At 43.7% G+C, this 20,527-nt stretch overlaps 4 protein-coding genes across 4 annotated transcripts; 2 read left to right on the top strand and 2 right to left on the bottom strand.

The window, feature by feature from the left end:
• The first annotated feature begins 46 nt into the window (after positions 1-46).
• LOC112564018 lies at positions 47-4,139 on the top strand. The gene is given in 5 exon segments (XM_025238546.1): positions 47-478; positions 809-1,008; positions 1,396-1,560; positions 2,597-3,135; positions 3,138-4,139. Coding segments are annotated over 5 exon segments (1,737 nt in total). The 5' UTR covers positions 47-235; the 3' UTR covers positions 3,728-4,139.
• A 3,402-nt stretch (positions 4,140-7,541) lies between these two features.
• LOC112564640 (sodium-dependent glucose transporter 1-like) lies at positions 7,542-10,941 on the top strand. Its single transcript, XM_025239596.1, is given in 3 exon segments — positions 7,542-8,166; positions 8,995-9,280; positions 9,595-10,941. Coding segments are annotated over 3 exon segments (1,740 nt in total). The 5' UTR covers positions 7,542-8,007; the 3' UTR covers positions 10,890-10,941.
• A 211-nt stretch (positions 10,942-11,152) lies between these two features.
• On the bottom strand, positions 11,153-15,766 carry LOC112563943 (ectonucleotide pyrophosphatase/phosphodiesterase family member 5-like). Its single transcript, XM_025238417.1, is given in 9 exon segments — positions 11,153-11,510; positions 11,634-11,708; positions 11,710-11,874; positions 12,174-12,284; positions 12,286-12,300; positions 12,750-12,844; positions 12,847-12,963; positions 14,299-14,448; positions 14,564-15,766. Coding segments are annotated over 9 exon segments (1,353 nt in total). The 5' UTR covers positions 14,868-15,766; the 3' UTR covers positions 11,153-11,189.
• A 613-nt stretch (positions 15,767-16,379) lies between these two features.
• On the bottom strand, positions 16,380-20,230 carry LOC112564639 (bis(5'-adenosyl)-triphosphatase enpp4-like). Its single transcript, XM_025239594.1, is given in 7 exon segments — positions 16,380-16,954; positions 17,180-17,418; positions 17,602-17,727; positions 18,078-18,127; positions 18,130-18,291; positions 18,502-18,651; positions 19,859-20,230. Coding segments are annotated over 6 exon segments (771 nt in total). The 5' UTR covers positions 20,106-20,230; the 3' UTR covers positions 16,380-16,954; positions 17,180-17,382.
• Positions 20,231-20,527: the final 297 nt, after the last annotated feature.

The following is a 20,527-nucleotide window of genomic DNA, read 5'->3' as shown; positions in this document are numbered from 1 at the left end:
ATGCCAAATAAATTGTTTAAAGTTTTAATGTAAGTTTATAAATATTATTTTCCTGGGTATTACGACAACCGTAACCCACCGTATCTCATGGATGCCCGACAACTAATGAGCGTCGTAGACGACGAATGTAGAGTTGATTCGCCATTGCTTCTGTAACGAAAACTAAAGACAGACACAAGGAGTGTTTGTCTTATGAGAAGCCGTTTTTAAGGAAGGATACAAAACCCTTTCTGCCATGTCTGCGTCGGGTGGTCAGACATCTTCGAAAACACTTACTGCTGGAAGTATGACAGGTGGGTCACAGGGAGGGTCGGGGTCTGGACGAGCAGGAGCACTACCGCTGCGCAGAAGACGAGCGAAGGTGACTAATGAGAAGAAAATCGCCGACGACGAATTTATGGCTGCAGCTATCGGAGATGTTGAATGGTTGAAACAGAGCCTACGAGAAGTCGGATCGCAGATCGTCTTCGACAAAAATGTAAGACGGACATCAATTAATTCCACTGTCCTATGTTGATTGTTGAAGTAGTGTGTATAGCTGTTTGTTATACAACGATGAAAAACATTCAATTTACAAATAAATTATTTTAACGAATATAGTTTTTTTCTGCGACCTTTTAAAGTATATTAAGTGACACAATATGCACGCATAATTCTGCATCAATAAGGAGTGGGGGAACAGTTTATGTTTATGAAGTTTTAAGTACATGTCAATGTAATACATAATATATTTTAGTGGTCCCTATTATAATTCATAAAATAATCTACTTAACAAGGAGTACATATATATTGTGTGATTTTTTTTCAGGGCCTTGCTGCATTACACCTAGCTGCTATACATGGTCGCTTGGAATGCATAAAACTGTGTATTGAGAAATTCAAGCAGGATGTCAACCTAGCCAGCTCCACAGGCTGGCGACCTGTGCATCTCTGCATAAGTAATCAGACTGGAAAGCGCTCCCTGCAGTGTCTGACTTATCTGCTAGAGAAAGGAGCAGATTCTTCCATGTATGTCACTTTTACTGTCTCTTATTGAATAAAAAGGACAAGAGGCTAAAAATAATCTCAAATCATATCAAGCTACTTCAAAACTTGTTGAGCACAATAACTGAGCCATGCACATAAGGAAAAACTTAGCCTATTACCTTGTTAATAAAAATGAGGGACAGACCCAATGGTTTTTATATCCAAAACTGGAGATAGCCTGTACACTTCAAATGCAGCAAGAAATGCAAGATAACAGATGAATCAAAGGATAAGAATGATGCTGCTGCATATAACATAAGTAATAGAGATGGTGATTGTATAGTGACTCTAAACATCCAAAAGAAAAATTAACATTCATAAATCATCTTTTAATTCATGAAGTTATCTAAAACATGGCTTTGTTTGCAGTGCAAATGATGATGGAATAACACCAGTTCACCAAGCAGCCAGTGAAGGCCATGTTCAGTGTCTGAAGTTCCTCATTGAAGTTGGTGCCAAGATTGATGGCAAAGATTGTCGTGGAAATACCCCACTGGATCTTGCTAAGTTGTGGGGACACCGCAAATGTGCAAGGTTGGTTTTTAAGTTATAAATATGTCTCCTGTAGAATATTGACAATTAGACATTGACAGCTTGAGACCTGACAGTCAAAAAGTAGGGAACTCTCAACTCTTGACTTAATGTCAGTGATCTCTGATTGTTGTGGGAGAGGTTAAGCAAACTGTTTACAGTACAAAAATAGCACAAAGTGAGACAACTGTATACAGACAAGTATCTCCGTTAGTTTGGGATGTAAAGATGTAGTGTCTATGACCATCAGGCAATAAAAAAAAAATGCATGTGATTGTTGGCTCATTCTGAAAGTTTTGCTTATTTGATGGTAAGTGGATTTTTATCATACAAAATATATTAGCCATGTTATATGTCATTAATAGCTTATGGTCAGAAAGAGTAAGGACTCTCAACACTTCATTTAATGTCAGTGAACTCTGATTGTTGTGGGAAAGGTTAAGAGGTTAAACTGTTTGTAGTACAAAAATAGTGTCTAGACAAGCATCTCCATTATGATGAAAAATGAGATTTGTACAAAATCAAAAGTCAGCATAGTGGATGGACAAAAGCAAACCTCCCCAATTCGTGTCAAAATCTCAATTCCCACCTGAAAGTTATGGTCAGTTGGTCACATGTGGTAGTTTACTGCCAGATTAATCCAATGCAGCTTATTTTGTAATGATTAAAAATAAACAAATTAGAAATCTATAGTAACTCTATAACTTACCTCTCTCTTTTCCCATCTCTAGTCCTCGGTCAACCTCATACATCACTACGGCTTGTCAATAAAAGCAATAGACAGGTGTCTCCTTAGCGACACACTAAGCTATACACCAATAATGAACATTCTTTATGTTGTTCTTCTGACCATGTTGTTTTATCATTTGACCGAGTCCGATATTTCTACATTTGCGCTGATGTAAAAAAAAACAAAAACTAGACATTACGTGCTACTGCCTATGTATCCACCGATAACATGCGTGTAGAATTTGAAGCATTGTTGATACTGGCATGTATCTGAATTATGTTGTCATTGAAAGAGTATTTTTTCCCTCAGAATTCTTGCAGCAGAGATGTGGCACCAAGACAAAAACAACGTAGCCCAGGAGATGCGGCAGCTGAAGAAACTCAAGATGCAGCAGGTCCTTCGAGAGCTGGAAGAGGAGGCAGAAGTCCAGGCAGCCCACCAGTTCTACGGCCAGCAAGCCTACGAGCAGTGGCTTTCCACTCGTGGATTGAGAGTCACGAAAACAGGTCTGGTAAAGACTGACTCACCCAAGGCTCAGGCTAAACCAGGCAAGAAACCTACCGTCACCATTCGCGAGCCTCTCATGAAACCGAACAGCATGGCCGTCCGAGGTCCCCAGGAGGTCGTAGCAGAAAGTGGCGCCATCACCATGTCAGTGTCAGTGGGCAAGAAGGTCTCCACGTCTTCTAAGCCCAGCCGTCTGGACACAGCGACCACCATGATGTCAGAACTCGACGCTGGCCTGTACGGTCATGGTGAGCAACGAGAACCAAGTGCAAAAGTAGAGGCAAGAACCGTCTCGCCGGATTACTACAATCCCAACAAGTGGAACTTCTCCCCGAAGACACCAGCACAGCTTACGTCCCCATTCTCAAGGACGAATACCCCAGGGATGAGTACACCCTGATGCCGAAAACGGGTGACGTTAAGTATTTTGATGGGAAACATGCGAAGGAAGAATCTGACAGTGGTGAGAAGAAAGTAGGAGCGACCGAGAAGAATTTGCGAAAACCAAATCTTCCACAGGAGGTCATAGAGAGAGAGATGTCGAAGGATCCTTCTCTTTTCGATCGACCGATTCTGTTCAAGCCGAGGCACATCGATGATGTTCACAAGAAAAAGAAGTACGCACGCGAGGAGAAGCCTCTCAGCGAAGCTCCGCTTCACCTGTGCAATGATGTCACCTCAGATTTAGTCAAGTTGAGTGTCCTCTTCAATCCACATTCTGAGAAGCCGAGTCTGAAGCCCCAGAAGTCCGCAGGGAAGGCCTCGCGCCAGACTTCCGGTAACTCAGAGAGCAGTCATCCGAATGGCCCTTCGTACTCCTGTCCTCTACCCGAACTACTCACAACACTGAAGCTGATGCAGAAGCCTGACCATTACCCACCCATTCGTGGCAAAGAGTATGACATCCGCATGGACAATGTGGTCGTCCACTGAATCTTGGCAGACACTAGGCTATCATGACCCATGACCCATTTTATCGTGTTTTGCTCAGCTCACTTTGCAAGTACTGATGTATTGTGTGTACACAATATTGTCGATGCATATTAGTAGTTATTTTAAGATCTGGCATGAACAAGTCCTGAACTCTTAGAAAAGTTTATAGTTGGGGTGTATCGGACTGTCATTAACAGCTTTAAACGCAGCAAACCCTTTGTAATAAGTTGCAAACAATCCAATCAAGAATTGTAAGTAAATCTTTCAACATCATCGCAGGCTTGTTCAATCGCCAAGCAACTCCTTAAATGATGTAGACCGAACTTGTCTTCCCTTGATTTTTGTTTCCTGGGTAATCTTTTTTTTTTTTATAACCTTTTATAAGATTCTCCCTTTCTTTTCGTCAAAAAAATAGAATTAAGAAAACAGTAAATGTCAATTATTTTTTAACTTTAGCACAGCAAAGATGAGACCGACGATCGCTCATCAGCCATGGCTTTAAGATGTCAGCTTTTGATGAAGCTTTCCTGCTCTCATAATATTCGGTGTTGCTTTAGCTTACGTGGATGTTAGTTTCGAGCGGTAGTGACGAATGAACAAACATATTCCTTGCCAAATTAATCTTATTTTATGTTCAGTTTATAAAATTATTAGCAATACAAATGGCCTTACACTTTAGCTAAACATGCGTGTAAAAAGCTTACAAAAATTGTATATACATTTTCCATTGTTAACTACGTATATTATGATTTTATTGGTGCAATTCATAATAGAAACTGCTGTTTAAATAACTATTTCAATATTGGTAAAGTTATCTGTGATACGTTATAGCTACTGCTGATTGTATACATTTTCTTTATATCATTTAATCAATACAGTATATATTTATCTTGATATAAGCATGCTGCTGAAATCATATATATATCAAGTTACACATTTCAGAAAAACCTATTACGAAATAAAAGTCTTCAGAAGGTGAATGCTGGTGTCGTTTCTGACAAGAGTTCAGCATAGTTTCAGTGATGAATGTATTTATTATATTTTCAAAACATTATAATCCTTTACTAAATCCATGGCTTGTCTTTCTGAACTCAGCAACTGTCTGTTGTCGTATTAAATGCAATTCCTTAAAGGGGCAGTAGATTCCTCCATGTATTTAATAAATGTTTGACTTCCCAGGTACAGGTATGCTTGTGGAAAGGAGTTGAATAACTGGCCTGAGACTTGCACTCGAGACCTCACGTGCAGCGCGTGTACCTCACGGCACATGGAGGATGCTGCGTGCACCCCGTCTCCTCCCTCTACCCGACCTCCGCTCCAAAACAGTTTGAAACTAGTTCTCTCTTGGCACGAGACTCGTAAACAGGTTGGGTGGATATGTATGATGTGCGGCTCTGAACTACACAGGCACTCATCCAGCTCATCATGTAGTCCCACGAGAGCCTCACCGTTCAGCAGAGCTCTAGAGAAGCACACCTAAAAGTACATTAATACACACACACACTTACATACACACATCAATACATGTAGGAATGTACATAACCTGAATGCACTGCACGCAGACAATTTTTTTTCTCTCTCTGTTATACATGCACAAAGCCAAGGGTTGGCCATATGTATAGCTCATACAAGCAACATGCTTTTCTTACAGCTTATATACATGCATGTGGGGCTTTCCCGCATGTCAATGAGATGCTCAACACATTCACAGCACCTGTTGCCATCTTGGAGCATGCCCATGTGAAGCTTGGTCAACAAGGTTTAGGGACTTCGGTAGTAGGCAAAGGTGCTTGTCATTTATAAGTGACAACAGCAAAGGAACATCTTTTCCCCAGCTTGACAGCTAGTCATTTGTCTCTCTCTTTCTGTCTCTCTGTGATGCGTTGGAGCGAGTTGTGAAAATGAGAGAGAGAGAGGGTGGAATAATGTTATTTGTCAAAGTCTACAATAGTAAACAACTTTTTCTTTTTAAAGGGTCACATAGGTCGTCACGAATATCCCAAGATGCTTCACATATAATCCGAGGTGTTCCCTTCGTTGTGACTTTAACTGTCACGAGTATCCGGGTCCTGTGCGGACGTTTTGCCGACGGACGTTTCGCCGCCGGACGTTTCGGAGCCGGACGTTTTGCCGACCGGCGTTTCGCCGCCGGACGTTTCGCCGCATTATGTCAGACAGAGAGAGCTTACTTACTTCTCAAAGAATGAAAGTAACTACTAGATTACACAATAATTCTTTATTTCAAACAAATTTTACACACAGACTTCACAGACAGTTCACTTTGATTGTCACAGATTATGCGCAACAGCTTTGAGAAAAAACATTGATACAATGGCGAGAGAAATGTGTGAGCTAACGGTTCACATGAGGAGGGATAGTGAAAGAGAGAGTTCACTGATACATTGATACAATGGCGAGAGAGCTAAGGGGCGTCACACACTTGACCGGCTAAGCCTAAAGGTCCCGCGTGAAATGCCGAAATGAAGTGCCCCGCGCCGAAACGTCCGGCGGCGAAACGCCGGTCGGCAAAAGGTCCGGCTCCGAAACGTCCGGCGGCGAAACGTCCGGTCGGCAAAACGTCCGTCGGCGAAAAGTCCGTGTACCATCCGGGTACATTCCTGCCCGAGTTTGGGGTTCATGACCTCATTGTATGAATGTCGATGTTAGCAGACATGAATCTGGAAAGCAGAGAGCGGTCATTCGCCTAGATATGCTATCTTGTACTGAGCTCATTCCAGTCATTTCTATGAACAAATGTGCCTTCGTGTAGACCTTTGAAGTCTTCTAATTCGACTAGCTTGCATCCAGCTTTGACATGCTAGTTTGCAGGGACAAAAACAAACAAACAAACAAACAAACAAACAAACAAACAAACAAACAAACAAACAAACAAACAACTCGTCAGCCCACAGTGTTTCCACACGTAAGCTTGTGGCAAGCATCTGACCATTTAAAACTTTCTCTAGTTTCTAAGTATCTCTAACCCCAAGCTTAGCAATGTATCCTGCAGTGGGTATGGGTCAGAATATCTCACAGCTAGATATTCATTCGTTATTTCTTTAACGAAATCGCCATGCAGTATAATCAGACATATTTAAATAAAAATAACATTATGTAACAAATGTTTAGCGAAAATAAGTAGACTGGTAAATGAAAGCGGGAATATTTTTTCTTGTGCATGCACACACACACATATGAGTGATATATATATATGAGTGATAACGAATCAGAGAGACTGACAATACACTACTTGCTGCCTTAATTCCACAGTGTGGCTCGTTTGACCTCTTTTCTTGATCTAGATTCTGAGTTCACGACACTTTAACTGGGGCGATGCCAGATTACGATGCGGGGTCAGGTACAAGGGTCAGAGACAATTTGAATAAGCTTGAAGTACAGCCAGAGGACTCGACACGCACAGAACTTTCGCACGTGTTAAAGGCCCCGTGTGCAATATCGAAAACAAACTGCTTGTGGATGAATTAGACAAAAAAAAGTGTTCCGCTTAGGTACACGTGACACAAAGGTGAATGATACACATGCACTAACACGTGTACACACACACACAAACAAGCTCAAATACATGCTTAATTGCTATCCCATTGATGAGTACTAAATACATTAAATATTTTTATTTTTTATTTTTCCAGTTGGGTAAATACAAGAAAGATTTAATAGTTTTATTTTCGAGCAGTCATGATTGGCAAACCAAATTTTTTTCGGTTTTCAGGTTTTAAAGCCTTTTTTTGTGGTTGACATAGGTGTGTGCACGGTTTGCACACAGTTTACTTATGAAAGTATATCAGATATAAGCATCTTGAAAACCTCAGTCGTCCCTTTAACTCGCTTTACACATTAACACGTGAATAATTACAAGCTACCCCCAGCGCGCGGGTTATACATGTAACCGTGTCAAAGTTCACGACCTGTGTCCTGCAGCCAGTGGAGCACGCGCGGCGCCTGATGCCGGCCTCGGACCACTGCCAGACACGTTGCTGCGGCCGTTCGATATTTACGGCGGATGCGTCTGCTGCACTGCAGGCTGTTTCTAAACAACTCATTTGCTCTCGGTTAGCAAAGCCTTTGCTCTAGAGTTCCACCTTCATGTGAGCCGCCGTGGGCTGCACTGAGCCGTTGGTTTACCTGCACTGCACGCCTCAGGGACGCGACTCACGGGTGTGTGTGCACCTGACCGGAAGATTGGCTTTCAGGACTCGTCAGACACAGTTCCGGGACTGGCATGGACGGTGGTCAGTGCTAGCTAACTGGCTGTGTTGACGATGGATCAGGAAGGGAGTGCCGACAGCTTTCTGCGGGATGTTAGCTCGGAGAACACCGAAGGCAAGGCTGTGGAGGAACACTCAGAGAAGCAGTACCCCGGGTGCCGACGGAACAGGATATGTAGGAGTATGTGGCTGTGGCTGTCGTTTTTCTCGATGGTAAGAGAATCTTTATCTCTTAAAAATTTCTTTATTATAATCAGAACAAGGCTCATTATAATAAGTCTTTGATAACAGGTGCTGGCGTTAGCGATATGCGTGTGTGTGTGTGTGAGAGAGAGGACTGGGTGTGGGGTGCGTGCGTGTGCTGTGCTAGTGCGTAGATAGGAGTAAACCTTCGTAAACGAGCGTAAAGCAAAACTCTAAGCTTTGTCGAGGTCCAGAATTTAACTGATTCATTCAAACATAACTAGTTTACACAGTAAGGATACGGTTACCTCTACAGCACGTCAAAAGAAGGTAATAAATAAATAAAATACAAGGAAGCTGTAGACACATCCGCCCAACTGAGGGGTGCTACCCATCACCGGGTCCGCTGGCGAGGTGTTGTTGCGGCCCTACGCTCCTCGAGGAGTAACAAGGACTAAACTAAACTTAGACACATCAAAGATGACAGCTGTCTTACAGGAGACACACGCTTCACCAAGTCCTCACGAATGTTGTTCCTACCAAATTTATTTTCAAACTGGCTTTTTGTTTAATTATTCTTAACAACCAAAGCATACCCGTTCAGGAAAGATGTCTTCAACAGTTGCCACCCTCGTATTCTATCACGTTTTGCTCACTCTACCACAGAGGAACTAAAGTTGATGAAGACCGGATGTCCTGGAGTACAAACGAAGGGAAGTAACTTGTAGAGAAATGATTCGTAAAACGAGTTATTGTTCCTGTACCGTTAACCGTTCGCAAGTTTAAAAAACGTGTACGGCGTGACTGCGGCTTGTCAATTGACTACTCAATCGAACTTTGACCTTTTGTTGTCTACAGGGTTTGGCCAACAGTCAGCGGGGACCAGCCTTCCTGGACATCCAGATGATCACGGGGACCACGCTCCAGCAGGCGGCATCCTTCTTCACCGCCAGCTTCGTCGGCTCCGTCGTCGGCTCTCTCCTAGGGGGCGTGGTCTACGACGTCATCAGCCAGACGCTGTTCCTGGGCGTCAGCCTGCTCGCGCACGCCGTCCTGACGATGCTGACGCCGTTCTGTCGCCTCTACGCCCTGATGGCAGCCGTCAGCTTTCTCGTGGCGGTGTTCGGCGGTGGCGTGAGCACAGGTAAAACACTGGCAGCGCCATTCACCTCGTGACACCTGCCCTCGTGACCCAGTGCACTCTCCCCATCCCCGCTTCCAGCTGTTGCGTGGCAACTGTGCTCAACCGATGGCCACTGGTTCGAGAAAACTGTAAATTTCGAGTTGTGGATATTTGTGGAGTCATTTGTGGTATCTGTGTATGGTTTGTTTGTAGGTTTCTTTTCGAAAACATTTCTTGTTCATTTTTACTAGTTTTGCTAAGTCCCGTGATTCAAATTTGACAGTTCAGTGGACCATTCCTGTCTTTTCTAACGAATCTCCAACCGTTCCTTTCAGCCGTGAACGCAGACGTTCTCCGGGTGTGGGAAGGCCGCGGCGGCGTGGCGATGCAAGGCTTACACTTTTCTTATGCTCTCGGAGGAGTCATCGCCCCGCTCATCACTCAGCCGTTCCTGGCGCCTCGAGACGACAACATCATCTTTGACAACACCACCTTCGCTCGACCTTTCCTTTCCCTTCCCTCTGAGGACGGGTTTGAGGTCATCATGTTGGACTGGAAGAACGCGAGTGGACAGGACAGCAGAGAAGTGTCTTAGAACCTGAGTCTACCGACGATAAAAAGAAGACATACAGCGGGAGCTACTCACAGCAGCAGGGTCTTGTCCCGAGTTTTCACTCGGGATCAGCGAATGCTACGAGCGAACAAACCCAAAGGTCTACGGCACCCAGGTCCATTTTGCTTACATGATTTCTGCCGTGACGACCACCATCTCGGCACTTCCGTTCTTGTGGATGCACCTGGGAAGGACAAAACAAAGGAGAAGAGGAAAAGACAGCCAAGGTTTCTGCCTTTGCAGCGAAGACGTCGACGGCGAGGTCGAGCAAAGATAACTCGCGATGCCGGTGGTCTCCCCGTGGGACTCGCTCACGTGACTCTGGCTTGGACGTGCGTCTTCTTTGTTCTGTACTACGCCGTGGAGAGGTCCTTCGTCTCTTTCCTCCCCATGTTCGTGGTGCAGCACCTGCGGTGGACCAAAGCCGACGCGTCTCTCTTGACATCAGTCTTCTGGACCTCGCTGGCGATGGCTCGCTTCCTCAGCATCTTCCTCGTGCGTGTCGTCTCCACCGTCGCAATTCTGACCTTCTGCTGCGCTTTCTTCGTCGCGTCGCTGGTGGGCATGCTCCTGGTGTCCATGGTGACCGCTACCGCCCATGCGCACTGGTCTGTCTGGATGTGTGTTGTGTTGAGCGGCGCTGCCAGCGCTGGGATCGTACCCACGACTCTGAGCTGGGTGGAGGACGAGCTGCTCTGTGTCACGGGTCGCACCCTGGCCGTCATCGCTGTAACGTCCTCCCTGGGTTCTATCGCCAACCCCTTGCTTCTGGGCTTCTTAATCGAGCACTACGGCGCCCTCTGGTTCTGGTACATTCTCCTGGGGGAGGCTACTGCGTCCGCCTTTGCGCTTCTCCTTCTTCTGCTTTTCTCTCAACTTTACCTAAGGCCTCGTTTTGGATCTCGCCGCCAGCGAAAATTGTTGGCTGCCAACCTCGTTGTTGTGAAGGTAGAGAAGGACTCGGGACTGGGAAAAAGTCCGAATGTGAGACAGTGGAAAACTGTGCTTCTTGATTAGCTGTTATTTTCATTTATTTGCTTCTGAAGTTTGACAAAATTCCACGTGTCAATATATTTTTTAAAGTAATTTTTTGCATGTGGAGGTGAAAGTAATGTAGCAGAGAGTATGGGTTGTCCCCGCATGCACAGCACATTTTAAGGTTCCTTGGAACTTTCCTGTGCTGATACAAAATGGGGAAATCTTGCAATCCCTCTTTCTCCTCTCACTTCAATGGTAATAAAATCGTTCCTCAAGTTAAACAAATAAACACAACACAAGCACCAATAACAATAGACAAAATTATGAAAACATTTTCCTTCAAAGAATCCAAAGGACGAGTGCTACATTGAAAGCCAGGACCGCCGCCAGTTGCCGGTCAACAAGAAAAGGTGAGACACCACCGTTGGTGGAAGACTTGAGGAAGAGAGCTGTGTTGGCCAGGCTGCCGTTGTTAGGGGCAGCATCGATGTTGAGCAGCTTGCACACCAGCGGGTAGATGTCCACAGAACGGATGGAGGTGGTCCGCACACCGGTTGTGGAAGTTTGGTCCCCGGGCGAAGAAGATGGTCTCATGGATGGCAACTCATTGCTGTACCCGTGGTTGCCCAAAGAGTTCCATTTTCTCAGATTATCTATATCCTGGAGAACGGAGGTAAATCGTGTCAGGCATGGACAGAAGTTTTGAATGTGTAAAAATGTTATTCATCGCATAAAACATAATCGAAATAAATCGAAATATCTGAAATTGGAGGATCAACAAACCGCCGTGAGCTCCCATCCTTCGTCAGCCACCACAACGATGGGCATAACCCGGGGATTATTCTTGTAGTGAAAGCCGATCCGGGATCTCTTCCTTCCGGTATACCGTCACGTGACTTAGATTCTTTAGCCTGTTCAGTAACTGTTCCTCTCGTCCTTCAGCTGGGATGATGGCGGTGACCGTGCCACTGTCCACTACTCTCTGGACCATTGAGTGGTCCACCACTGTCCACAAGTCTGTCGTCTGAAAGAATAGCCATAGAAATGAAAAAGTAGTTAAGTTTAAAAATTCAAGTTAAATGTCTTCCTCTCACGATTTATTTCTTTATTTGTTTTTATTGAAAAATTCTTTTTCTTTTTTAAGTGCGCTTTTTTCGTAATTCTCTATAGTTATCTTAACTTGCCTTTAAATACCTCGCTAAAGACTGGATACCTGTTAAGACTACTGACTGCATCACAGCTCACCCAGTTATTTTAGTGACACATCGTCGTGTCACAGCTCACCCTGTTACTTTAGTGACACATCGTCGTGTGACAGCTCACCCTATTCTCTGGATCGACACTAGTCATGCCGTGGTCTGATGTCACGAATGACATTGACTGTATCGCGCAGACCTTTGTGTCGATGGTGTCCAGGATGTTGCCAAGCACCTTGGTCCATTTCCTGAACCTGAAACCACGCGGACTTTGACATGCACAAGCTCTGCTTTATCAATCTCTCCGGTGATAACAAGTAAAGTAAAAAGGTAAAATGTACATAATGTCTCCACCTGCATCCTCTCAGTTTTGGTCCCTCCCTTTTCTCTCTCTGTATTCATGTCATGTAGGTATTGTTAATAATAATAACAACGACAATAATAATTTCACTTAAACTTGCAGGCGATTGCACATACATGACACAGACGTTGGCAAAAGAATTAAGCATTGTAGGATAGACGATTTCAGTGTACATTAAAAACAGCAAAGGTGGCAAAGGTGAAAAAAATCAGTGTGTATTTATTTACTTTTCTATGTGTATTTATGTTTATGTACGTATTCGTGTACGACTGTATGTGTGTATATATTATTTTGTGTGTATATATGTGTGTATATTTATAACGTGTGAGGACAAGTATTTACCTTTGCAGCTACTTGCGGCGAGTCAGGGCCGTACCTATGACCAGTGGTATCCGGCTCATTAAAGTACATCGCCACAAAGTCCATGTCATCTCTGTGAACCACCCTATAGCTGTAGCCACCCGTTCATGATAGGGAACACTTTCATTGTATTTGAACCATTTCTGGGGTCGGTGTTCTCGGATCTCAGCCTCGCTTCCAGGCCAGAAAAAAACACCTGTGAGTAGAAAGAACAGAGATTTGAGCACTTTGAGTTTGACTGCGACTTTAACAGCAAGAATTATTTCTCTCTTATAGGCCCTTGATACCAGCACTGACAAAGAAATATTATGGTCCTAGGCAAGACGAACCAGAAATATGCATTTGTCCGCCTCATCCACATCCGACTGAGCGGTTGTCACCTGCTGTTACCTTCACACCTTTCTTTCCGAGTGAGGGCAGGTACATTGACAACAGTGTACAGTTGTTTGTACATGTATACACACATATTCACACATACCACACAGGCGTGTCTGGCTCACACATGCATGAACAGCTGTCTGTATATAACTGTATAGCAGACCGCTCTTTCTATCCGGTTCCCCGATTTAACATCGTACCCGGACGCAAAAATTGTTTTCTCATCATGAATAAAGGAGGAAACTTGTAGCCAACCAAAACACATCCATGATAAAGGGTCAAAGAGACATAGTAAGGGTAAGGGTCAAATAAACAGTACATAGTAAGGGAAAGGGTTAAATGAACATAGCACAAACGTTTGCTTACTGTGAAGCTGCTGTAGTGCAGTAGTAAGATGTGGGATGAAATAAGTTTACTCGATTCTTGTGATTTTTTTTTCCATTTTATGCCTGTTTTCTTTTTCTTTTGATGTTTCTTCCTACTTTGCTTGTGATAGACAGACGACTTTCTTAGCCCTCTAGCTCATGAGTTAGTGTTGGTTAGTCCTGAGATATTTGGATTAGGGTTTTGACCAGTTAGCCGCAGAAATAGGGTTCAGGTCTGGGCTAGGTCTATAATAAAAGCTTGTGTTTACAAAATACGGGTGTATTTATACAGGTATAAAGACATACAAGTTGATTTATTTTTGTCCACCTTGTTGTGTGAAACTGTGCACGATGGTGCTGTGATTAGCAGGTGTTTATTGTAAAGAAGAAAAAGGTTACTCCCCTTTTACCCCTCATTATGCCCACTGAGGTCAACTTGGGTGAATTATTCATGACAGACATTTTAGTGACAACCTGAAATATTTGTTTTTTGGTGGGATAAATAATTTAGCCTACCGAACTTGGAACGAATACTTGGGTGTGCCCGGTAATGTATTCAAATCACTCCCCTGTTACCCTGAGAGAGAGATACCCTGGGCTCAGATCCTCGTCCTGAGACAATGTCGAGGTGACACCTGTTTGTAGGCTGGTCGTGGGGCTTTCTCCTGGTACACCAGTTTCTTCCCTATTTTAGTGCGAAATAACCGTTAGGTAAAGAACTTTTCCCCAAAGCAACAAAGCAACTCTCTTCGCACACAAGAGAGGGGTTAAGTAAGACAGTTACTTACCAGACTTCTTCTTTTGTCTCCCTGCTGTCACCCAGACAGGTTCCCCTCCATTCCACCAGAAGGACTCTGTGCTGGACTTGTTGAAAGTTGCGTTGCGGGCAGGATCGTACATTCTGTTGGCCACGATGCCATGGCTCTCCTCATACAGCCCTGAACACGGAGTCTCATGTTAGCCTAAAAATGGATGAATATGCATACGAGCACACTTTCACTCTCTCACTATCATACGTGCCTATAACACTTATCTAAACGCTACAAGCCTCACCTGTAACAATAGTGTAGTGACAAGGGAAAGTCTTGGTGACGAAGGTGTTGTTGACATAATCAACTGTCACCCCCGAAGCTGCCATCCTCGGGAAGTTGGTCAGACCGGACACTTTTGTGATGTAGTCCCATCGGAAACCGTCCATTGACACGAGCAGCACTTTCCCTGAATAGCGGTCCGCCAATACCATTGTCACCACCATCACCACAGTCGCCACAACCACCTGCATGTTGAGGGAGACGTCGTCACACTGTGATCTCCACCCGGGTTGTGGCCTCACCTCGCGCGCTGGGGCCGTACTCATCACGCGGGGACAAATTATTGTGGAAATCCGGGGCAAGCGGAAGTAGTTAGGAAGCGGTGGTAAGACTCGGGGAAAAAATTGGGAGAAAGTAGTCCCTTTAGGTCCCTTTAGGTAAGTGTACTGCCCTGGGACAAAAGAGTCGAGAAAATGGCGGCGTTTGTAATGGGAATGGTGATGGGTCGGTGAAACATCCAAAAGATCTACCTACAAATTGTTTCATGAAAACGAAATAACGTTTACTGAGCACGTGTAACATGACCTATGACCTGGTTGACCACTTTCTGCACGCTCACGCGCTCTCGCCAGTGTTTGTTTAGACCTGTGGCGACAACATCTGTTCGACCAGCTGTGCTGTTGTTAATGTTCGGTCCCCACCACTCCTCCTTCTTCCAATTCTTTATCGCCGCTCGTCGCGCACGTGGCGCTGTACAAGGCAGACGACAGAGTGACGTAGCACCCGAACTAAAAATAAATGGGAAGGAGGGAGAAATGGGTGCTTGGCGCCAGGTGAGCAGCCTTGCTTGATAGAGTGAGATAAATGCCTCAGTTGCCGTGAGTTGACAGGGTTCCTTCTTCTCCCTCCCTTCCTTCTCTCTCTACTGAGCCTGACAATTCCACTCAAAAACACTTTATTATTTCTTCTTCTCGATCACTGTCATTTCTTTACAAATGTGCATGTAGTAGTCTAGTAAATCCTTGTATAAAAATTGCGAGAGGCTGCCCAGACCCCGAGGAAGATGATTTGCTCCAGTGATTTGCCACCGCTTCGTAATTCGTAATTCTATTTTGTTCATATTTTTGCTTTTTCTGCATTTATTTTTAGTCATCATTATTATTGTTGCTTATTATTTCATAGTTCATATGTTTGTTTTCCTGTCCCTCGTATGCTGTCCATGTCTCGTTCTTGTTCATAGGCTCTAAGAGCATACTCCTTAGGAGTGTGAGTATGACCGTTACAAATTTTGAAAAAAAGAGCCCTTGATGGGAAAGCCACTTCATTCACCTGATCAATGGAAATTGTTATAGTTGGTGACACCAAGCCATATTTTGCTAGGTTTATCTTTGTTGTTTGACTTTGATTTTACCGGAGAAACATTTTATTCTTGTTTTCGAAGACCTTTTAAAAATAGAACGTAAGAAAGAAATCAGGACTCGAAAACAAAATAAACTAAACAAAACCAGAAGAAAGACACTTCTTTTTGGGGTCAAAGGACAAGAATTGTCAAGGGAGAACCGATTTTCTGGGATCCAATTCATGGTCGAGCGTAAGTCGTTCCCCTGGACAAAAATCAGAAATAGAAAAAAAAGTCTTGCCGACATTTATGTTATCATGGAAAATGAGTTCTGGATCTTTTTCGAAAACCCAAGGTGAGAACCAATGGTTGTAAGGAAGCCTCTCGTTGTGGGAGCATAAGTTTCTCCTTAGAATTTGAGAATTAGTACAGTTGAAATAGCACACTTCTTTGACAATTATTAAGCAGTTGGGTTAGCCAATAAAACAGTTACTAAAAGTTAAATATGACAAGACTTTATTAGCTAATCAGAGAAATACAAAAAATCCAACAGTTTGTTTCCTGAGTAATAAAAACACATGTCAATAAAATTTTAGGGAGGTCTTCCTCAATTTTTTCAGACAATAGAACCATATAATCAGAAAAATTTGATTTTTGCAAAACTATCTGACATGGAATAAAAGCAAAACAAAAGAAAAAAGAAAGAAAAGCAATATCAAGGACACTAGCAAAAATCGTAAGAGATCATTTCCTTCAAACAATCCAAAGGACGAGTGCTACATTGAGAGCCAGGACCGCCGCCAGTTGCCGGTCAACAAGAAAAGGCGAGACACCACCGTTGGTGGAGGACTTGAGGAGGGAAGCTGTGTTGTCCAGGCTGCCGTTGTTAGGGGCAGCATCGATGTTGAGCAGCTTGCACACCAGCGGGTAGATGTCCACAGAACGGATGGAGGTGGTCCGCACACCGGTTTGGAAGTTTGGTCCCCGGGCGAAGAAGATTGGCTTCATCGAGGGCAGTTCATTGCTGTACCCGTGCTCACCTAAAGTGTTCCCTCTTCTGACAGAAGCTATATCCTACACACAGAAATAATGTTATGAGACAGCTGATAGATTGGTCAAGTAGGCGCTAGCTTTATGATAAAAGTGCACGCAGATCATGATGCCTATGTTGCTGACGTCTATGAAAATTTTCACGGCAACATTATTACTAAATACAGGATATCTATCTATCTCTCCTAGAGTACAGAAAGATTTACAGCACAAATGACATCAAAATATAAGACAATAGAGGAAACAAACCGAGGTGAGCTGCCATCCTTCATCAGCCATTACAATGATGGGCGTGATCCGGGGATTGTTCTTGTAGTGAAAGTGATCCGGCATCTTTTCCTTTTGGTATACCGTCACGTGACTTTGATTATTCAGCCTGTCTACCACTTCTTGTTCTTGTCCTTCTGCTGGAATGATGGCGGTGATCACTCCACTGTCCACTACCCTTTGGATCATTGAACTGTCGACCACTTCCATATGTCTATCACCTGCAAGAACGGGAATACAGAGAAGTATAAACAATTCTGTGTTTAAGAAGTCAATTGAGAATTTTTAGTTACAAGCTTAATTTGGTAACTCTAATATCTTTTTGCACTCAGAAGAGGGCGAGGTAATGGTGAGTCGCAGCTCACCCAGTTATTTTACCTACACACTGTAGTGTCATTACTCACCTTGTTTTGTGAATCGACCCTAGTCATGCCATGGTCTGATGTCACGATGACATTGACTGTATCGCGCAGACCTTTTGAGTCGATGGTGTCCAGGATGTTGCCAAGCAGTTGGTCCATCTCTCGCACCTGAAACCACGCGGATGTGACATGCACAGACCTGCTTGTTCGCCCACCATCAATAGCACCCATGTGTTATCAGCTCATAAAATCACTATATACTCGCTGTCCACTTCAGATGACACGCTGATGAGTGACACTCCAGGGCTATACGATTACAAACTACAATGAAATGTGAATTGTTTATGGCGATATAAATATGGTGACGTAAAGCTAAATATATTAATACGAATATTAAGATAAGATAAGATAAGACTTTATTTGTCCCAGAGGGCAATTCTGTTGCAGCTGGAATAAGAATTGTAGCATTATTTGTTGGTACGTATGTATTTATTTATGAGAGAGGGAAAGAAACTCACTTTCGCAGCTATTTGCGGCGAATCAGGGCCGTACTTATGACCAGTGGTACCGGCTCATTAAAGTACATCGCCACAAAGTCCATGTTATCTTCTGTGAACCACCCTATAGCTGTAGCCACCCGTTCATTAAATGGAACACTTTCATTGTATTTGAACCATTTCTGGGGACGACGTCCTCGGATCTCAGCCTCGCTTCCAGGCCAGAAATAAACACCTGTGAGCACAAAAAGCACATTTTAAAAAAGATGAAATTCAAGTATGGAGACAAACGTATATAAGCTGTCTGTATACACATGTCTTCAAATATTCTAACAACATTCATTCTGTCTTTATCACTGTAGTATAATTGCATGGCCGAGCTCTCTCTCTCTCCTTCTCTTTGCCGTTGCACACAAGAGAGAAGTTAAGTGAGACATTTATTTACCTGTCTTCTTGTTTTGTTTGTCTGCTGTCACCCAGACCGGTTCCCCTCCTTCCCACCAGAAGGACTCGGTGCTGGACATGGTGAAACTTGCGTTGTGATCAGGATCGTACATTCTGTTGGCCACGATGCCATGGCTCTCCTCATACAGCCCTGAACATGCACAGACATGTAGCGACTGAGCCTGCATACATATATATGTACACACAACACACTTCACGGCTTCTTACTTACTGACTCAAAAATTGCTGTAACGTATGTACTCGGTGGCTTTAAATAATTAGCATCTCGTTTAAACATTAACTCACTCGCTTCTTCCTCTCTTTTTCTCATTTATATATATTAATATTTATTTCTGATTTGGTATCACATGTTTACTCTCCGCTTATTTGGAGCTGCGTGTTTACTTTCATGACCTTCCTACAATGCTGTTAGCTGGGACCATCTCCTTCCAACTTTCCAGCATCTTCCTTCTCCCACTCGGTTGAGGACGTAGTAGAAGGAGGTAAAGAGTCTTCAAGACTTAGTATCTTAACAGACAACTCCAGCAATGCCTGAGGTCCTTGAAAACGAACGATTTCAGTTTTCTGCAGTTATTTACATCCTTACCCAAGAAAGCCTGAGTGGAAAACAATCTATGAGTAAACTTATTACGATAACAACCGATTTTTTTTTAAAGCGAGGGTTGTTGCAGAAGGCCAACATCAGGAAGAGACACAACATCTGTTGTTGTTCTTTATGGAGACTGTTAGTTGTGGTGACCTTTCAAAGCCCTCAACAAGAACACAGCTCTTATCACTGTGCAATTTCTAAATTTAGGGCACAATAATAGGCTTTTTAGACTAAGTATTTATCAGTTAAAAAAAGGTAAGGCAAAGGTCATCCCCTAACTTGTTCAGATCATTGGGGGGTTAGGTGTTAAAGACCTCACTTTTCTCGGGGCAAGCTCTTACTTCAGGGTGGTGTCCATCTCCTCTCCCTCGCTGCTTACCCTGTCAGGTACCCATTCCCGCCAGCTGGGTCGACTGGGGGAAGTTTATTGCTCTAATCGGGCATTGAACCAGAGCTTTCAGCTCGGACGCCATCGCTCTAACCACTCCGTTATCAACTGCCCTGACTATTTATAGACTGGTGACTATTGACGCTGATGATAGCTTTGATGTTTTTCCCAACAAGAGGACGTAGATAAGAGTTGATCATCATACTTGTAATAAATTTATTGAATAATATTTTCACACATCGCACCCACATTATCGCAAGACAGTGTGTGCTGCATCTGAAAACCCCAGATTTTTTCTTGATAGTAAATCGTCATCATCATCATCATCAAGCGACAGCCACTAAACACCACAAGCCTCACCTGTAACAATAGTGTAGTGACAAGGGAAAGTCTTGGTGACGAACGTGTTGTTGACATAATCAACAGCCACCCCCGAAGCTGCCATCCTCGGGAAGTTGGTCAGATTGGACACTTTTGTGATGTAGTCCCAGCGGAAACCGTCCATCGACACGAGCAGCACTTTCCCTGAATAGCGGTCAGCTAACACCACTGCCACCACCATCACCACAGTCGCCACAACCACCTGCATGTTGACGAAGGCCTGCATGTCTGACTCGGGTCTGTTGAAGCTGTCGTCACACGCGGACCTCCACCAACAGACCGGTTTATAATCTCGTTTACCGAGGGGGAAGCCACTCGATACGTTTACACAGGTGACGAGTATGACAGCTGCTGACACCGAGGCTTATCTTTGCCATGTTTGCCCTTGTTTTTTTATATTTTTTTTAACCTCGAGTGTCTGATTCGTTTTGTATCCTGAACCTACTCAATGTATATAGAAATCAAGCTTTGGAAAACAAATTAATTTTGGGGTTCAGAGTGTAAACATTTCATTTTTGGGAGGGAGACAAGTTATAAAGATTGAATAGTTAGCGTGATGGCCTCTTTAAGGGAAATATTGTATTTCGTATCATAAGCAACACAACGAATTTTCTAACTCTCTATAGTCCAAGCTAAAACGGTATTATT

The sequence above is a fragment of the Pomacea canaliculata genome, linkage group LG5 (assembly GCF_003073045.1).
Source record: "Pomacea canaliculata isolate SZHN2017 linkage group LG5, ASM307304v1, whole genome shotgun sequence".
Classification (NCBI taxonomy): Eukaryota; Metazoa; Mollusca; class Gastropoda; order Architaenioglossa; family Ampullariidae; genus Pomacea; species Pomacea canaliculata.
This window is presented reverse-complemented; position numbering and strand designations above follow the sequence as displayed.